This window comes from Mauremys mutica, chromosome 7, assembly GCF_020497125.1.
Source record: "Mauremys mutica isolate MM-2020 ecotype Southern chromosome 7, ASM2049712v1, whole genome shotgun sequence".
Lineage (NCBI taxonomy): Eukaryota > Metazoa > Chordata > Testudines > Geoemydidae > Mauremys > Mauremys mutica.
Window position 1 is genome coordinate 722,375 of NC_059078.1, and position 14,088 is coordinate 736,462.

The 14,088-nt window shown below is 46.1% G+C and overlaps 1 protein-coding gene across 6 annotated transcripts in view; it reads left to right on the forward strand.

Moving 5' to 3' along the window:
* Nucleotides 1-555: 555 nt before the first annotated feature.
* The window catches only part of MTMR14 (myotubularin related protein 14), a 59,638-nt gene continuing 46,105 nt past the window's right edge, over nt 556-14,088 (forward strand). For all 6 annotated transcript variants that reach the window (XM_045023008.1, XM_045023011.1, XM_045023010.1 and 3 more), the window contains exons 1-2: nt 556-693; nt 1,093-1,241. In XM_045023008.1, the coding sequence (XP_044878943.1) occupies nt 559-693; nt 1,093-1,241 (284 nt within the window). In that variant the 5' untranslated portion in view covers nt 556-558. The remainder of the gene's footprint in view (nt 694-1,092; nt 1,242-14,088) is intronic.

Sequence of the window (14,088 nt, forward strand, 5' to 3'; positions counted from 1 at the left end):
CCCACCCCGCGCAGCCAGGGGCCTGTGCGCCCCAAGGCCAGGCGGGAGCCGCCACGCTGTAGTTCCCAGAGAAGATCGGCACCATTGTAAAACGCTGCCTGGCGCTTCTAACGTTCTGCTGCAGACCCCCCCCCCCGCCCCCCCGGGTAACTGCGGCCGCACCCCGCGGCGCCCACGCGCCAGGGCCCAGCTCGGGCACGGCCTGGGCGGCCTCCACACAGCCCCGAAGGGAGCGAGAGCCGCGGGCGGGAGGGTTGGACGGGGGCGGGGCTCGTGCAGGCGGCGCGGGGGGGGGGGGGGGGGGAGACAGGGACCCGGCCGGGCGCATGCGCGGCTATAGCGGGCGTGAGGGAGCTGGAGCGACGTGCTCGAGCGCGGTGTCGCGAGGTGATGACGTCACGCCAGCGCCCGGAAGGGATGGGGTCTCCGCTGGGCAGCGGATTGGCTGGGCCTGTTGCGAATGTCCGGTGCGCGCCGTGGCCCCGGAAGCGGGGAACGGAAGCAGCCCGGTGGCCGAGTGCGGGGCCGTGATGGGCCGTGAGCCGTGAGCGGGCGGGGATGGCGGCGGGGGCCCGGGGCTGCCCCCAGGCGGGCTCCGGGGAGCGGGCTCTGGCCGAGCTGCTGCTCGAGTTCTCTCGGGCGCAGTATCGGGCCAAGGACGGGGGCGGCGGCGGGGCCGGGAGCAGCGCGAAGGTGAGAGGCTGAGGCCAAGCCCCCCGCGGGACCCACTGCCCCTCCCCCGTCTCTTCCCGCTGCCGGCACCTGAGAGCCCCCCGCCCCCAGCCGGGCCGGGCCCCGAGACACGTCCCGTTTCCTGCTCAGCCCCTGAGAGCCCCCTCCCCACCCCCCCCCCAATCCGTTCCCGGCTGTGCCGAGACATACCCGCGGGACAACCCCCCGCATTCCCTGGTCTGAGAGACCCTGACACCCTCTCCTGAAAGACACCTCGCTTCCAGCTGGGCCCAGCCCCAGCAGCCCCTCCTGGCTGGGGCAAGGCCTGTGGGGAGGAGGACAGCAGAGGTGTCCTGTGCCCTGAGGGGAACGGGCAGCCTGAGCTCCAGCCCCTGAGCTGTAAATTTGGCTGTCTTGCAGGTGGAGAGGATTGAGAAGCGCTGCCTGGAGCTGTTTGGCAGGGACTATTGCTACAGCCTGATACAGAATGTGAATGGGGAAATTTGTGGCCACTATCCCCGGCAGATCGTCTTCCTAGAGTACGAGAGCACTGACAGGGAGCGGAACATGTAAGTAACTCCTGCCCCACCTCCCTCCTTCCTGCCAGGAGAGCTGGCTGCGCGAGAGCCATACAAAACTGCCCAAGCCCTGTCTCACCTACAAGACACACAACCGTGGTTCCAGGTTGAGTAGCTCTAAAAAGGGGCATTTCCACAGAGGGCTAGCTAGTCTTCTTGTCTTCCCTGCATGACTGGGCTCTTAAGAAGCATGAGAAAACTGGAAATGCACTCTTTGCTGAGCTATAGTTGTGCCTGCACTGTCTACTGTATGGATGAACTCCCTATTTTTAGCTAGACAGGTCACCCGCTGGGTTACTTTTGTCCCAGGGAACTGGGATCTGTCTCTGCACCTTAGTGTGAAGTTGGCAGTGCTATTAGGATACTTTGTTCTAGTCCCTAATCTTGTGTAGCTTTGCAGTCTTTCTGGCCCTTTCAGAGCAGCTGTTGACTCAAACTCTTGGGCTTTTCTGCAAGAGAAGAAATAAGCTAAATTTCTTCAGTTTGCTGTGGATGGGAAAAACAGGATATGTTGCAAGGCAGCTTTAGGTGCATAACAGTTATAGGTGGGCTAATTTTTTTCAGGTTACACTATCTGGTGTAGGTACGGCAGCATCATTCATATTTATATAGGGATGAATACACTCTTGGTGTTCAATAAATGTTACTGGACTTTTGACCCTATTTTTGGGGCTGAGGTAAAGAGTAGGGGCAAGGAAGGAGCATGCTCTGAACTGTGTTGTGCCACTGACTGTGTGAGTAAGAAACTCATTGTACTTTGGACTGTACTTTGGGCTGAGATCGTGTCAGATCTCATCACCGAGCATGGTTAGGCTAGGCCAGTATTTGGCTCTGAGGTCCCAAAGCGTGAATTGCTTTCAGGCCGTCAGCAAGCTGCTCTCTTCCTATGTGCAGTAGGTTTGTTATGACTGGTGATTTAAGTTCCATGGTATTTGTGCTGCCCCATCAGATGACCTGAAAATTTTCAAACATGAAAATTACTCAAACTTTTATAATGTGTTTTTGGACAATCGTTTGCTGATAAAACTTGTTCGGCTTTTGAGATTTGTGGATTGGAGACACTAATTTAGACACACATGAGCCACATATAACAACCCAAACTCTGTGCTTTTATTTGCAAACTCTGTGCTTATATTAGTGAATCAGCTTACTATATGTTGGAAACCATTGATTTTGACTTAAGTTATAAAGCTTTTGAATAGCCTGTGTGTGGCATGTGCAAGAGAGCTCCATTAAGTCTGGATGTGAGCACTTCCTGAGAGGCATTGTGCCTGCATAGAAAGTTTGGCAAATGACCACTGTTGCATGGATAGAATAGACTGGTTGTGCTTTGCAAAAGTTATAAGTTAGCATTTGCCTGATTTACTGACTTTCTGTTCTGAAACTTTACTGTTTTAGAACAGTACATTTTCTTTGCAAATTTAGAAGTCCACTCAGCCCTTCGTGAGGTGTTGTATATAAGTAGAAATAAAAGAATATTAAAAAATCAGTCTTTATTCACTTTAGTACATGCATGCACAAAACTTTTACTTGATTCTTAGTTTCATAGTCTCCTGTGGCAGAATGGAGATTGTGCCACTATAGAGTCTCGCAACGATTGATTTAGGATTTCATGACCGTTAATTCCACATGTCGATTGTATGTTTACATTTGTCTCAAATCTGTTTACACCTCTGATCAAACAATAGATGCACCTACCCACACTCAGTGATTCAAAGCTGAGCTATGAGAGGAGGGCCAAATTCATGCTACTCCTGACCCCAGCTGCCATTAAACCAACATAGCAGAGCAGACAGACCCCAACAGAAGGGTTAAGACCTGGACAATGGTGTATTCAATGGCCTACCATCAGAATAGCCCCTACATTGCTGTAACTTAGGTCAGGCCCAACCCAGATAGCAGGGAGCTGTAATCAGCTGCCCACTGTGCTCTCCTGCACTCAGTCAGTCTTGGTGCGGGTGAGAATCTGCGCCACTGTCTCCACCATCTCCCCTCTTGTACACATCTCTCTGAGTATTGTAGATAGAGTCTGTGCTTGTACCTTATACACAGGCCACCTATTTGCCCTTAGATTTGTTTTGTTAAGTTATTATCTCCTCTTACCTTTATTTTTACTCTTTTCTAAACAAAGAAATTCCATTCCAAAAAACTGACTGTAACACTGAGTGGTGCAGTTAAACACAGGTAGAGGAAGCATTTCACTTGCTGAGCAAAGTGCTTGATGCAAGCTGACACAGATCCATCAAAGCACTTAAAAATTAAGTATGTGCTTAAGCATGTGAATAGCTCCATTGATTTCAGTGGAACTATTTGCATGTCTAAAGTTAAGCATATGCTTAAATTCTTGTCTGGATTGTGCCCAGAATGCTCATGTCTCTAGTGCTATACCCTATTGTCTCCATGTATTTATGTTTAAGAACAAAATACAGAATCTTTCCACATCAATAACATTATTGTACTTGGTTGGAAACTTTCGGACCAAAGTCTTACACAAATGGCTTAAAGTTTATATTGTATGGTGGTCTAAAGATGTGGTCTCCTCATCTCAAAAAAAGATATACTGGCACTAGAAAAGGTTCAGAAAAGGGCAACTAAAATTATTAGGGATTTGGAACGGGTCCCATATGAGGAGAGATTAAAGAGGCTAGGAGTTTTCAGCTTGGAAAAGAGGAGACTAAGGTGGGATATGATAGAGGTATATAAAATTATGAGTGATGTGGAGAAAGTAGATAAGGAAAAGTTATTTACTGATTCCCATAATACAAGAACTAGGGGTCACCGAATGAAATTAATAGGCAGCAGGTTTAAAACAAATAAAAGGAAGTTCTTCTTCATGCAGCGCACAGTCAACTTGTGGAACTCCTTACCTGAGGAGGTTGTGAAGGCTAGGACTATAACAGCGTTTAAAAGAGAACTGGATAAATTCATGGAGGCTAAGTCCATTGATGGCTATTAGCCAGGATGGGGTAAGGAATGGTGTCTCTAGATTCTGTTTGTCAGAGGGTGGAGATGGATGGCAGGAGAGAGATCACTTGATCATTACCTGGTTAGGTTCACTCCCTCTGGGGCACCTGGCATTGGCCACTGTCAGCAGACAGGATACTGGGCTAGATGGACCTTTGGTCTGACCTGGTATGGCCATTCTTATGTTCTTATGTCTAGCTTGACTAACTTATTTAAACTTTTTAAAAGGCTTTGTCAAGGCCCCTCACAAGAGACTGTTGAAGAAACTAAATAGTCACAGGGGGAGAGGCGAAGTATCAAGTACTGTCATGGATCAAAAACTAAGAAAAGAAAATAAATGTCAATTTTACTTCCTGGCAAAAGTTTAACAGTTGAGGTCTCAAGGTTCTGTGTTAGGTTTGGGATTTATTATATGAATGATCTGAAAAGGGAGGTGAGCCATGAGGCAGCAACTTGAAGATAAGTTATTAGGTTAGACAAATCGGGAGAGGACTGTGAGAAACTTCAGAGGGACCTAATCAAACTAGATGAATGGGCAACACAATGGCAAATGAAATTTCAGTGTTGATAAATGCAGTGTGTTGCACAGAGGAGGGAAAAATTTAATTACCCAGACAGCTTCCCGGTTCTAAATTAACTCTCAGTTTAGGCCATGTCTACACTACAGTGGCACAGCTACAGCAGCTGTCACTGTAGTGCATAGTGTAGACAATTCCTTCAGTAATGGAAGGGATTTTTCTGTTGAGGTGGTTACCACCTCCCAGAAAGGTGGCTTAGTGAGGTTGAGGGAAGAATCCTTGTGTCGGCTGTGCTGCGTATTCACCAGGGGTTGGGTCCAACTAACTACATCGCGATGTAGCAAGGCTGACCTAGTTTTTGGTTTGGGCCAGGCCTTAGAAAGGGACTTGGGCATCATTGAGCTGACATCTTCATTGACTTCTCTCAAATGTGCAGCTGCATGAGGAATGAGAGAGAGAATACCATGGAGAGTATTTAAGGCTGTGTGTCTGTATGTTTGACTGAATTTCCCTGAAAAATTGCTGGGTTTTAAAAAAGCAACTGTTTGGGTTTTATTCTTTTTAACCCAAATTTTGCCAGTATTGGATCTCCCCGCACCTGGCTCTCCACCTCAGAGTCCCCACTAGCTGACACAGTACACATACTCAGAGGAGGGGAACTCCCGGTTGGCGGCTGCTGCTGCGTAGTGGGGGAGCAAGATCGGCACGGCTCGGGGTCTCAGCAGCTGAGTGGGAGGGAGCGAGCCCCCATCCACTTTCCCTGCTGGACAGAATCCCCTCCTAAGAACATACGAACAGCTATACTGGGTCAGACCAATGGTCCATCTAGCCCTGTATCCTGTCTTCCCACAGTGGCCGATGCCAGGTGCTTCAGAGGGAATGAACACAGCAGGCAATCATCAAGTGATCCATCCCCTGTCGCCCATTCCCACCTTCTGGCAAACAGAGGCTAGGGGCACCCAAGCATGGGGTGCATCCCTGACCATCTTAGCTAATAGCCATTGATGAACCTATCCTTCATGAACTTACCCAGTTCATTTTTGAACCCAGTTGTGCTTTTGGCCTTCACAACATCCCCTGGCAACAAGTTCCTCAAGTTGACTATGTGTTGTGCAAAGAAGTACTGCCTTATGTTTGTTTTAAACCTGCTGTCTATTAATTTCATTGGGTGTCCCCTGGTTCTTGTATTATGAGAAGGGGTAAATAGCACTTCCCTATTAACTTTCTCCACACCATTTATGATTTTATAGACCTTTATTATATCCCCCCTTAGTCGTCTCTTATCCAAACTGAACAGTCCCAGTCTTTTTAATCTCTCTTCAGATGGAAGCTGTTTCATACTGCTAATAATTTTTGTTGCCCTTTTCTGTACCTTTTCCAATTCCAATATAGCTTTTTTGAGATGGGATGACCACATCTGCACGCAGTATTCAAGGTGTGGGTGTATCATGGATTTATTTAGTGGCATTATGATGATAAGACAGAAAATATCTATCCCTTTCCTAATGGCTCCTAACATTCTGTTAGCTTTTTAGACTGCTGCTATACATTGAACAGGTGTATTTAGAGAACCATCCATGATGACTCCAAGATCTCTATCTTGCACGGTAACAGCTAACTTAGATCCCATCATTTTATATGGATAGTTGGGATTGTTTTCCAATGTGCATTACTTTGCATTTATCAACATTGAATTTCATCTGCCATTTTGATGTCCAGTCACCTGGTTTTGTGAAAGCCCTTTGTAACTCTTCGCAGTCTGCTTTGGACTTAACTATCTTGAGTATTAGCTGCATACTTTGTATTAGCTACACACTTTGCCACCTCACTGTTTACCCCTTTTTCCAGATCATTTCTGAATCTGTTGAATAGGACAGATCCGAGTACAGACCCCTCGGGGACACCACTATTTACCTCTTTCCACTGACCACTTATTCCTACGCTTTGTTTCCTCTCTTTTAACCAGCTACTGATCCATGAAAGGACCTTCCCTCTTATCCCACAACAGCTTAAAATTTTTTTTGCTATTAGTATTGTGTCTTTTGCTAGTTGCTCTTCAAGTTCTTTTTTGGCCTGCCTAATTATACTTTTACACTTGACTTGCCAGAGTTTATGCTCCTTTCTGTTTTCCTCAGTAGGATTTGACTTTCAATTTTTAAAGGATGCCTTTTTGCCTCTAACTGCCTCATTTGCTCTGCTGTTTAGCCACAGTGACACTGTTTTGGTCCTCCTGCTATGTTTTGTAATGTGGGGTGTACATTTAATTTGAGCTTCTATTATGGTGTTTTAAAAAAAATGTCCATGTAGCTTGCAGGGATTTTGCTCTTGTGTTTGCCCACTTTCCATTTAATAAGTAGCCTCATTTTTGCATACAGTAGAACCTTAGAGTTATGAACACCTCGGGAATGGAGGTTGTTTGTAACTCTGAACAAAACATTTTGGTGGTTCTTTCAAATTTAAACACAAAATTGACATAATACAGCTTTGAAACTTTACCATGAAGAAGAAAAATGCTGCTTTCCCTTTATTTTTTTAGTATACGTTTACCACAGTATGGTATTGTATTTACCTTTTGTGTGTCTGTCGCTGCTGCTTCCTGATGATGTACTTCCGGTTCCAAATGAGGTGTGTGGTTGACTGGGCAGTTTGTAACTCTGAGATTCTACTGTAGTTCCCCTTTCTGAAGTTAAATGCTACTGTGCTTCTTTGGTATTTTCCCACCCACAAGGATGTTAAATTTAATTACATTATGGTCTCTTATTACTGAGCAGTTCAGCTACATTCACCTCTTGAACCAGGTCCTGTGCACCACTGAGGACTAAATCAAGAATTGCTTCTCCCCTTGTGGGTTCCAGGACTAGCTGCTCCAAGAAGCCATCATTAATGGTGTCTAGAAATTTTATCTCTGCATCCCATCCTGAGTTGACATGCACCTAATCAAAATGGAGATAGCTGAAATCCTTCACTATTATTAGACTTTCTGTTTTTGAAGCCTCTCTAATCTCCCTGACCATTTTATAGTTGCCAGCACCATCCTGGTCAGGTGGTTGGTAACATATTCCTACCGCTCTACTCTTATTATTCAAACATGGAATTTCTTTCCAGAGAGATTCTGTGGTACAGTTTGATTCATTTAAGATTTTTACTATATTTGACTCTTTCTTTCACATATTGTGCCACTCCCCCACAAGTCCAACCTGCTTCGTCATTCCTACGTATTTTGTACCCTGGTATTATCATGTCCCACTGATTATCATAATTTCACCAAGTTTCTGTGTTGCCTGTTATATCAATATCCTCGTTTAATATCAGGCACTCAAATTCACCCATGTAAATATTTAGACTTCTAGCATTTCTATATAAGCATTTATAAGATGTGTCCCTTTTTAGTTGTGTGCCATTGTGTGATGTAATTGAAGGGGTCTCTTTTTCATTTGACTGTTTCTCTTCAGTTCCATCCTATCAACTTGTATCCTCTCCTCTTTATTACACTATGGAGAATTCCCATTAATAGAGCTTCCCTAAAGGATGTGTCTGTCTGAACCGTGTGCTCCTCTGTATCTGTTGGCTTTCCCCAGCTCTTAGTTTAAAAACTCCTCTACGACCTTTTGAATTTTACATGGCAGTAATTTGGTTCTATTTTGTCACTCTTGACCCTGGCCCTTCAATGCAGCCCTGTCCTCACTGGAGGAGTGGGATGGGCAAGAAGCTGGGTCAAGACTCCCTCCCCCCCCCCCCCCCCCAAGCCGCTGCAGCAACCTGAAGGTTAACCCCACCCCCGCCTGTGAGTTCCAGGCACCCCCTGCCCACGACTCAGATTTAAATAATAAAAATGAAAATTGGCTGCCTACAAAATCAGGGTGAAAATTCCTTTGCTTCTTAGAAAGACGGAAGGGGTCAGGTGGGACTTCAGTCTTGACTGGGCCGCTAGGCAGTACTAAATAGGTAACTCGATCTATGAATCTAAGGCCTGGTCTACACTAACAGTTAGATTGTCTCAGCTATGTCACTCAGGGGAGTGAAAAATCCACACCCCTGAGCAGTGTAGTTAACTCAGCCTAACCACCAGTATAGACAGCTCTGGGTCGATGGAAGAATTCTGCTGACCAAGCTACCGCCTTTTGGGGAGGTGGATTACCTACACCGACCGGAGGCTCCCCACCCCACAGGTACTGTCTACACTGGAGCACTGCTGCAACTGTGCTGCTGTAGTGTTTCAAGTGTAGACAAGCCCTAATAGTAAAATATAGCAACAAAATGCTGCTTGAATGCTAAGCAGCTAGCAAAAGGAGTGACTGGCTGAGATGAACAGTTACTGAGCATGTAAACAAACTAGGAGAAGGCTGGGTGTAAGCAATGTTCTGTACTGGTGGCTGCTTGTCTGTAAACAGTTGTCTTCATCGCAGGTTTGCGTTCCAGAGCAGGCAAACAGCACTTCAGGAAAAGCTTTGAAGAAATTCCTGGAGGAAGGTGGAAGGGCAGTTCTGGTTCTCTAGCCTCCCAGCAGTGTGTGTTCCTGGGGAAGGTTCCCAGGGAGCGGGGGCTTGACAACAGTAGGATGTTTATGTTGGTGGAGCTGAGTAGGGCAAACTCTGGCTGTAGGTGAGCTGCACCAGAGTGAGCTACCCTAGTGCAAGTCACTCGCCATTAATGCTGTGTCCTACATTGGAGGGCTACACTAGTGCACTTACATTAGAGTACAGAAAATACCCAGTTCAGGCAAGCCCCCGGCCTTCCACAACGGCATATTATACATCTCATTTAGCCCAGGAGCAGTTGTTTTGAGGTACAGGATGAGATGGTGTGGGTGCAGTTCCAGGGACAAGTGTGCTTGATTGGACAGGATTGGTGAAGAGGCGCTTGTGTTCTGAGCAGTGTCGCCTGCTGTGGCATTTCCCCATATCTTTGTGCCTAAAGTCAGGAAAGCTGGAGGCTATCCCAGAAACTACATGAGTGGGACTGGACGCTGTGGAGTTGGAGATGGGCCTAGGAGAGCTAAGTCCTTATTGGTCATACCTCTGGAAAGCACCCTGACTTGGATGTCTGCTAATATGGAAGTTACATGGAAGAACTGAATGTTAATAGATGAAATTTTAATTACAACTTTGTTACAACTTTGTTACAAAGTTAATCTCCAGCTTTAGGCTGCTGTTGATCGTGAACTTTTTAATAGTGATTGGATATGATTGAGGTGTGTGTTTTGTAACATGTTAATCTTGTGGGGAAGAAGTGAGATAAATGCTTTACATTTGTAGAATAAAATAAGAGTGCTGAAAATGATGTCCATGTCCATAATTGGATAGGCTAGAAAGGAAAATATTGAGTACTCCTAAGGGCAAGCCTACATGACAAAATGAAGTCCACCAAAGTTATGTTGACATATAGCAACCACAGCAATTGAATTGCTTTTGCCTGTCCACGCTGTGCAACTCGTGTTGGCGGTGCACGTCCTCACCAGGGGTCCTGGGAATCTGGATATAGCACCGCCGCTGCTGATGGTTTATTCCGTACAGTGCTATAGAGAAGGGCCAGTAGTTTACGATTGAAAAGACTTCTCTTTAAAGGAGAATTCTTTTAAGGGTTCCAAAACCCCTTTGCTTACTTGCATTGTCTTGAAATTTGGTGTGCCTCAGGGGAATGCAAGGCAGGATTAGAGATCCAAATTTGGGGTCATTTGAGAAAGTGGTTCCTAAGACACAACCTCTGAAAAATCAGGTTTTCATAGAGTTCACACACATTCTACCACTGCGTTTTGTGTGTACCTAGCTTCTAAATTTCTAATGACTTAGGGAAGGGAGGGTGATCTGGAAATAATGGGGGGAGGGTTGTATGTTGTGTGGGTGTGGTGAGAGCGGGAAGAGATACCAGTCTTCTCTCAGATGCTTAAAGTTCCTGTAACCACCTTTTAAGCAAACTGTCAAGTTCTTGGAACGTAACCCACAGATGAGATTTCTGCCATTGGCCCTGTTAGCAACTGCGTGCCCCCCACACTTCAAAGCACAGTGGTTATCCCCACTCCATTAGAACAAAGTGCACTGAGGGAGGCAGGCACCTAGCAATCGGCTAGCGTCTTTGTGGCTTACTGGGTGACTGGGACTCAGAAAACCAGGGCTGTGTTCCTGGCTTGCCACTGGCATGGAGGGTGACTTTGGTGAAGCACTTCATTTCTTTGCCTCAGTTTCCTCATCTGTACCACATTGATGTTTCCATCCTTTGGAGCGACCGATGAAAAGTGCTATACAAGGGTTAGATACTATCAACTGGCCATAGCAGAGTCTCAGTTGCAGATCTACAAGAGAATTACAACTGCCTAAATATCCGGAAACTTCTACCCACAACACACTTACTGTTATAAAGCCCCCCCTCCCCTGCCACAAAAAAAACAAAACGAACCAAACCAAACCACCCACCTAAGAAATTCACTGATGACAAACATTGTAACATACAGTTATGGTGGTCCAATGCTATATTGTACCCTTCCAGAAGGTTGAGTTGAGCAAATCTCAAACCTCTGAAAACCAGGACATACAGAGTGAATGTAGACACACAACCTTAACTCTGCCTTAATTGAGGTAATGCCCCAATGTGCTCATAACACATACTTGGGATCTGCCTCTGCCCTGTACTGAGCAGCAGGTACCTCACCTGTCCTATGCTCAAATACTCAGCCTACTCCACAGATAGTACACCATATCTGCTAATTGTTACAATCCTGTCACCCGTGTGTGCACAATGCCATCTAATACTACTTTCACTTACCCTTCATTAAACCCACAGACCATGCTCCTCTCCCACCTAACTGCTGCCAAGCCCATGACTTACATAGCACAGTGCTGAGATGAGGCATACTGGATCTCTCAAGGTACACACATACCTCTTTCCTTTCATCTCTCTCCCCCACCCACACGAGGGGGTTGGGAAGAGGGATTCACACACATACTGCCCCCCAGATCACCTCATATCATAGTCCCAGCTCTTCCATCTAATACCTATACCTAACACAGTGAATGCAGCTGGAGTGCATGCAGATAACTGCCAGTGGCCATTGCCAGCTCCAGCGGAGGCAGAGTTACGGTTGCATAAGCATTTACCTTAACTCTGTATTTCCTGGTTTTTGGAAGTTTGTTTTGCTGAGCTCGATATTCTGGAAGGGCATGAGAGACCACTGGGCACCTGAGCTCTGCATGAACAAAGCTTTTTTGGTCTGTGAAATTAGTTCCTGGCTATGTGAATTTTCACATTACACATCCAGTTTAAACAAGGCGCACTATGAACTCTTTTAACGTATACACTGCTGATGTATACATCTCGGACTCTGCCTGTCCAAATGTGTTAGATGGTGATTCATTTGACAGTATTGCCAACCAGATGTAGGAACCATAAAGGATAGTGGGGAATTTTAGGGATGTTACTTTAACTGATTACTTTCAGCCTCTAAGGATTTTGTTTTTGTTATGGAAAATGCTGTAGTGGCATACTTGTGCAGAAAGGCTATATATTACTTCTGCAACCCGTCAGGTAACAGAGGCTTTTACTTTGGGAATTTTATTAACTGTCAGGTTTAAATCGGGTCGGCATTAAACTGTGTATTGGGCACAGTCTTCTCTGCCGTCAGGCTCTCTCCTCTGTACCCCTCCGATGTGCAGTAGTGGAACGCTTTCTGAGGTACATGAGAAGGTGCTTGCCTTGCAGAGCTCCTAGTATCTGTTGAAGCAGGGACCTCGTCTCTGCAGAGTCTCTTCTGAGCAGATGCATCTTTCGGTAACCTTTCCCTGTACAAAGGCTCACACAGGCTTACCCACTGTTATGTACAACTTTGCATGTTGGCATTTTGCTAACTTCCCCTAGATGGCTGTGAATGCAAACCATTAAAGAATGGCAGCCACTTGGATTTTTTTAATTCTTTAAAATCTTCTGCATAGCAAGATTCTTTGGAAGTGGAGAGCCGAAATAAGGTTGTCCATGAGAAGAATATGAAAAATGTTAAATACCGACCACAAACTCTACCCATGGATCATTTTGAGTTATCCAGAACCCACTGAGGAGTAGCTTCATATTCTTATAAACCCTAGACTGATATGTGGGCATAAGTGACAGAGGTTTAGCTTGTGGTTGATGTGTCTACAGGCCTAAAACTTTTGGGATTTCAGTTTTGCTTTAATTAGATAGCTGAATGCAGCCTTGACAGTGGAGATGCTTCTCAAGATGCTTCATTCATCTAATTACCTAGCACTCCAACTTCCAGCCAGTTTTAGACTGTTGATAAGTCTAATTACGCTATAATGTACGTGCACAAATCATCAACATTAAAATCCAGTGAGCATTCAGGCTTGAGTTCTCTATTTTTTGATCTGTGTACATAAATGCAGCCTGAACAGTGAGTGTTGAGGATTTTCTTTTGAGAAAAAGTAGTGTGTAAATAGAGTGGATTTTTTTACAAGGTATTGGCATATCACTTACTAGTGCCTTAAACTAGTGAACCACGATACTGCTGCAGCCAGTCTATAGCAGGCTATTCTGGTAGCCATGTATGAAACAGACTTGCCCAAACATGCCAAGGTATGTCCTGGCAGGTATATTACATCTGGGTCCGACCATTTTCTCGATGCCCTGCTGAAAGGGGTCGTGTGTGGTCTCTGCCCAAAGCTAAGAACTAGCTGACTGTAGTGGTTTGTGCAAGGTGTTTGTATGGAGAACAATTGTAGAGTTGTGTAACATGTAGGATATCATGTTCCAAATCTGTCGGAAGAGAAACCTGTCACCTGAAGAGGGGCAGTCTGAGGTCTGGCCCAGTCAGCATGGATAATTCTACACTGGAATAAAAGACCTGTGGCATGGCCACAGCTGGCCCCGGTCAGATCCCCCGGGCTCATGGGGCTTGGACTGCAGGGCTAAACGTTCAGGCTTGGCCTGGAGTGCAGCCTTTGGTACCCTGCCCCCTCATGGGGTCCCAGAGCTTGGGCTGCAGCCCAAATCCAAAAATCTACGCTGCCATTTTACAATCCCACAGTGTGGGCCCTGGTCAGCTGACCCAGGCCAGCCGTAGCCATGCCAAGGGTCTTTTGTTCTCATGGGACAGGCCTACGCTGGCATAGTGACCATCCCTGGAGACAGCCTCTCTGCACTAGATGCAGGCTGGAGATTTACAAAGACAAACAAACCCCAGGAGAGTTCTTGGAAGAGGGGGCCCTGGGCTAAGAAACAATAGCTTGTGAGTGTATAAGCACAGAAGAAATGGCCCACACGGTTATCCATTACAGGAGGAGACTGTGAGCAGGGGTGGAGGGGTGACATGAAAAGTGGGTCCCACCCTGAGCTGGGACAGAGGGTGCAAAGACCAACCTTGGGTGAGAAAT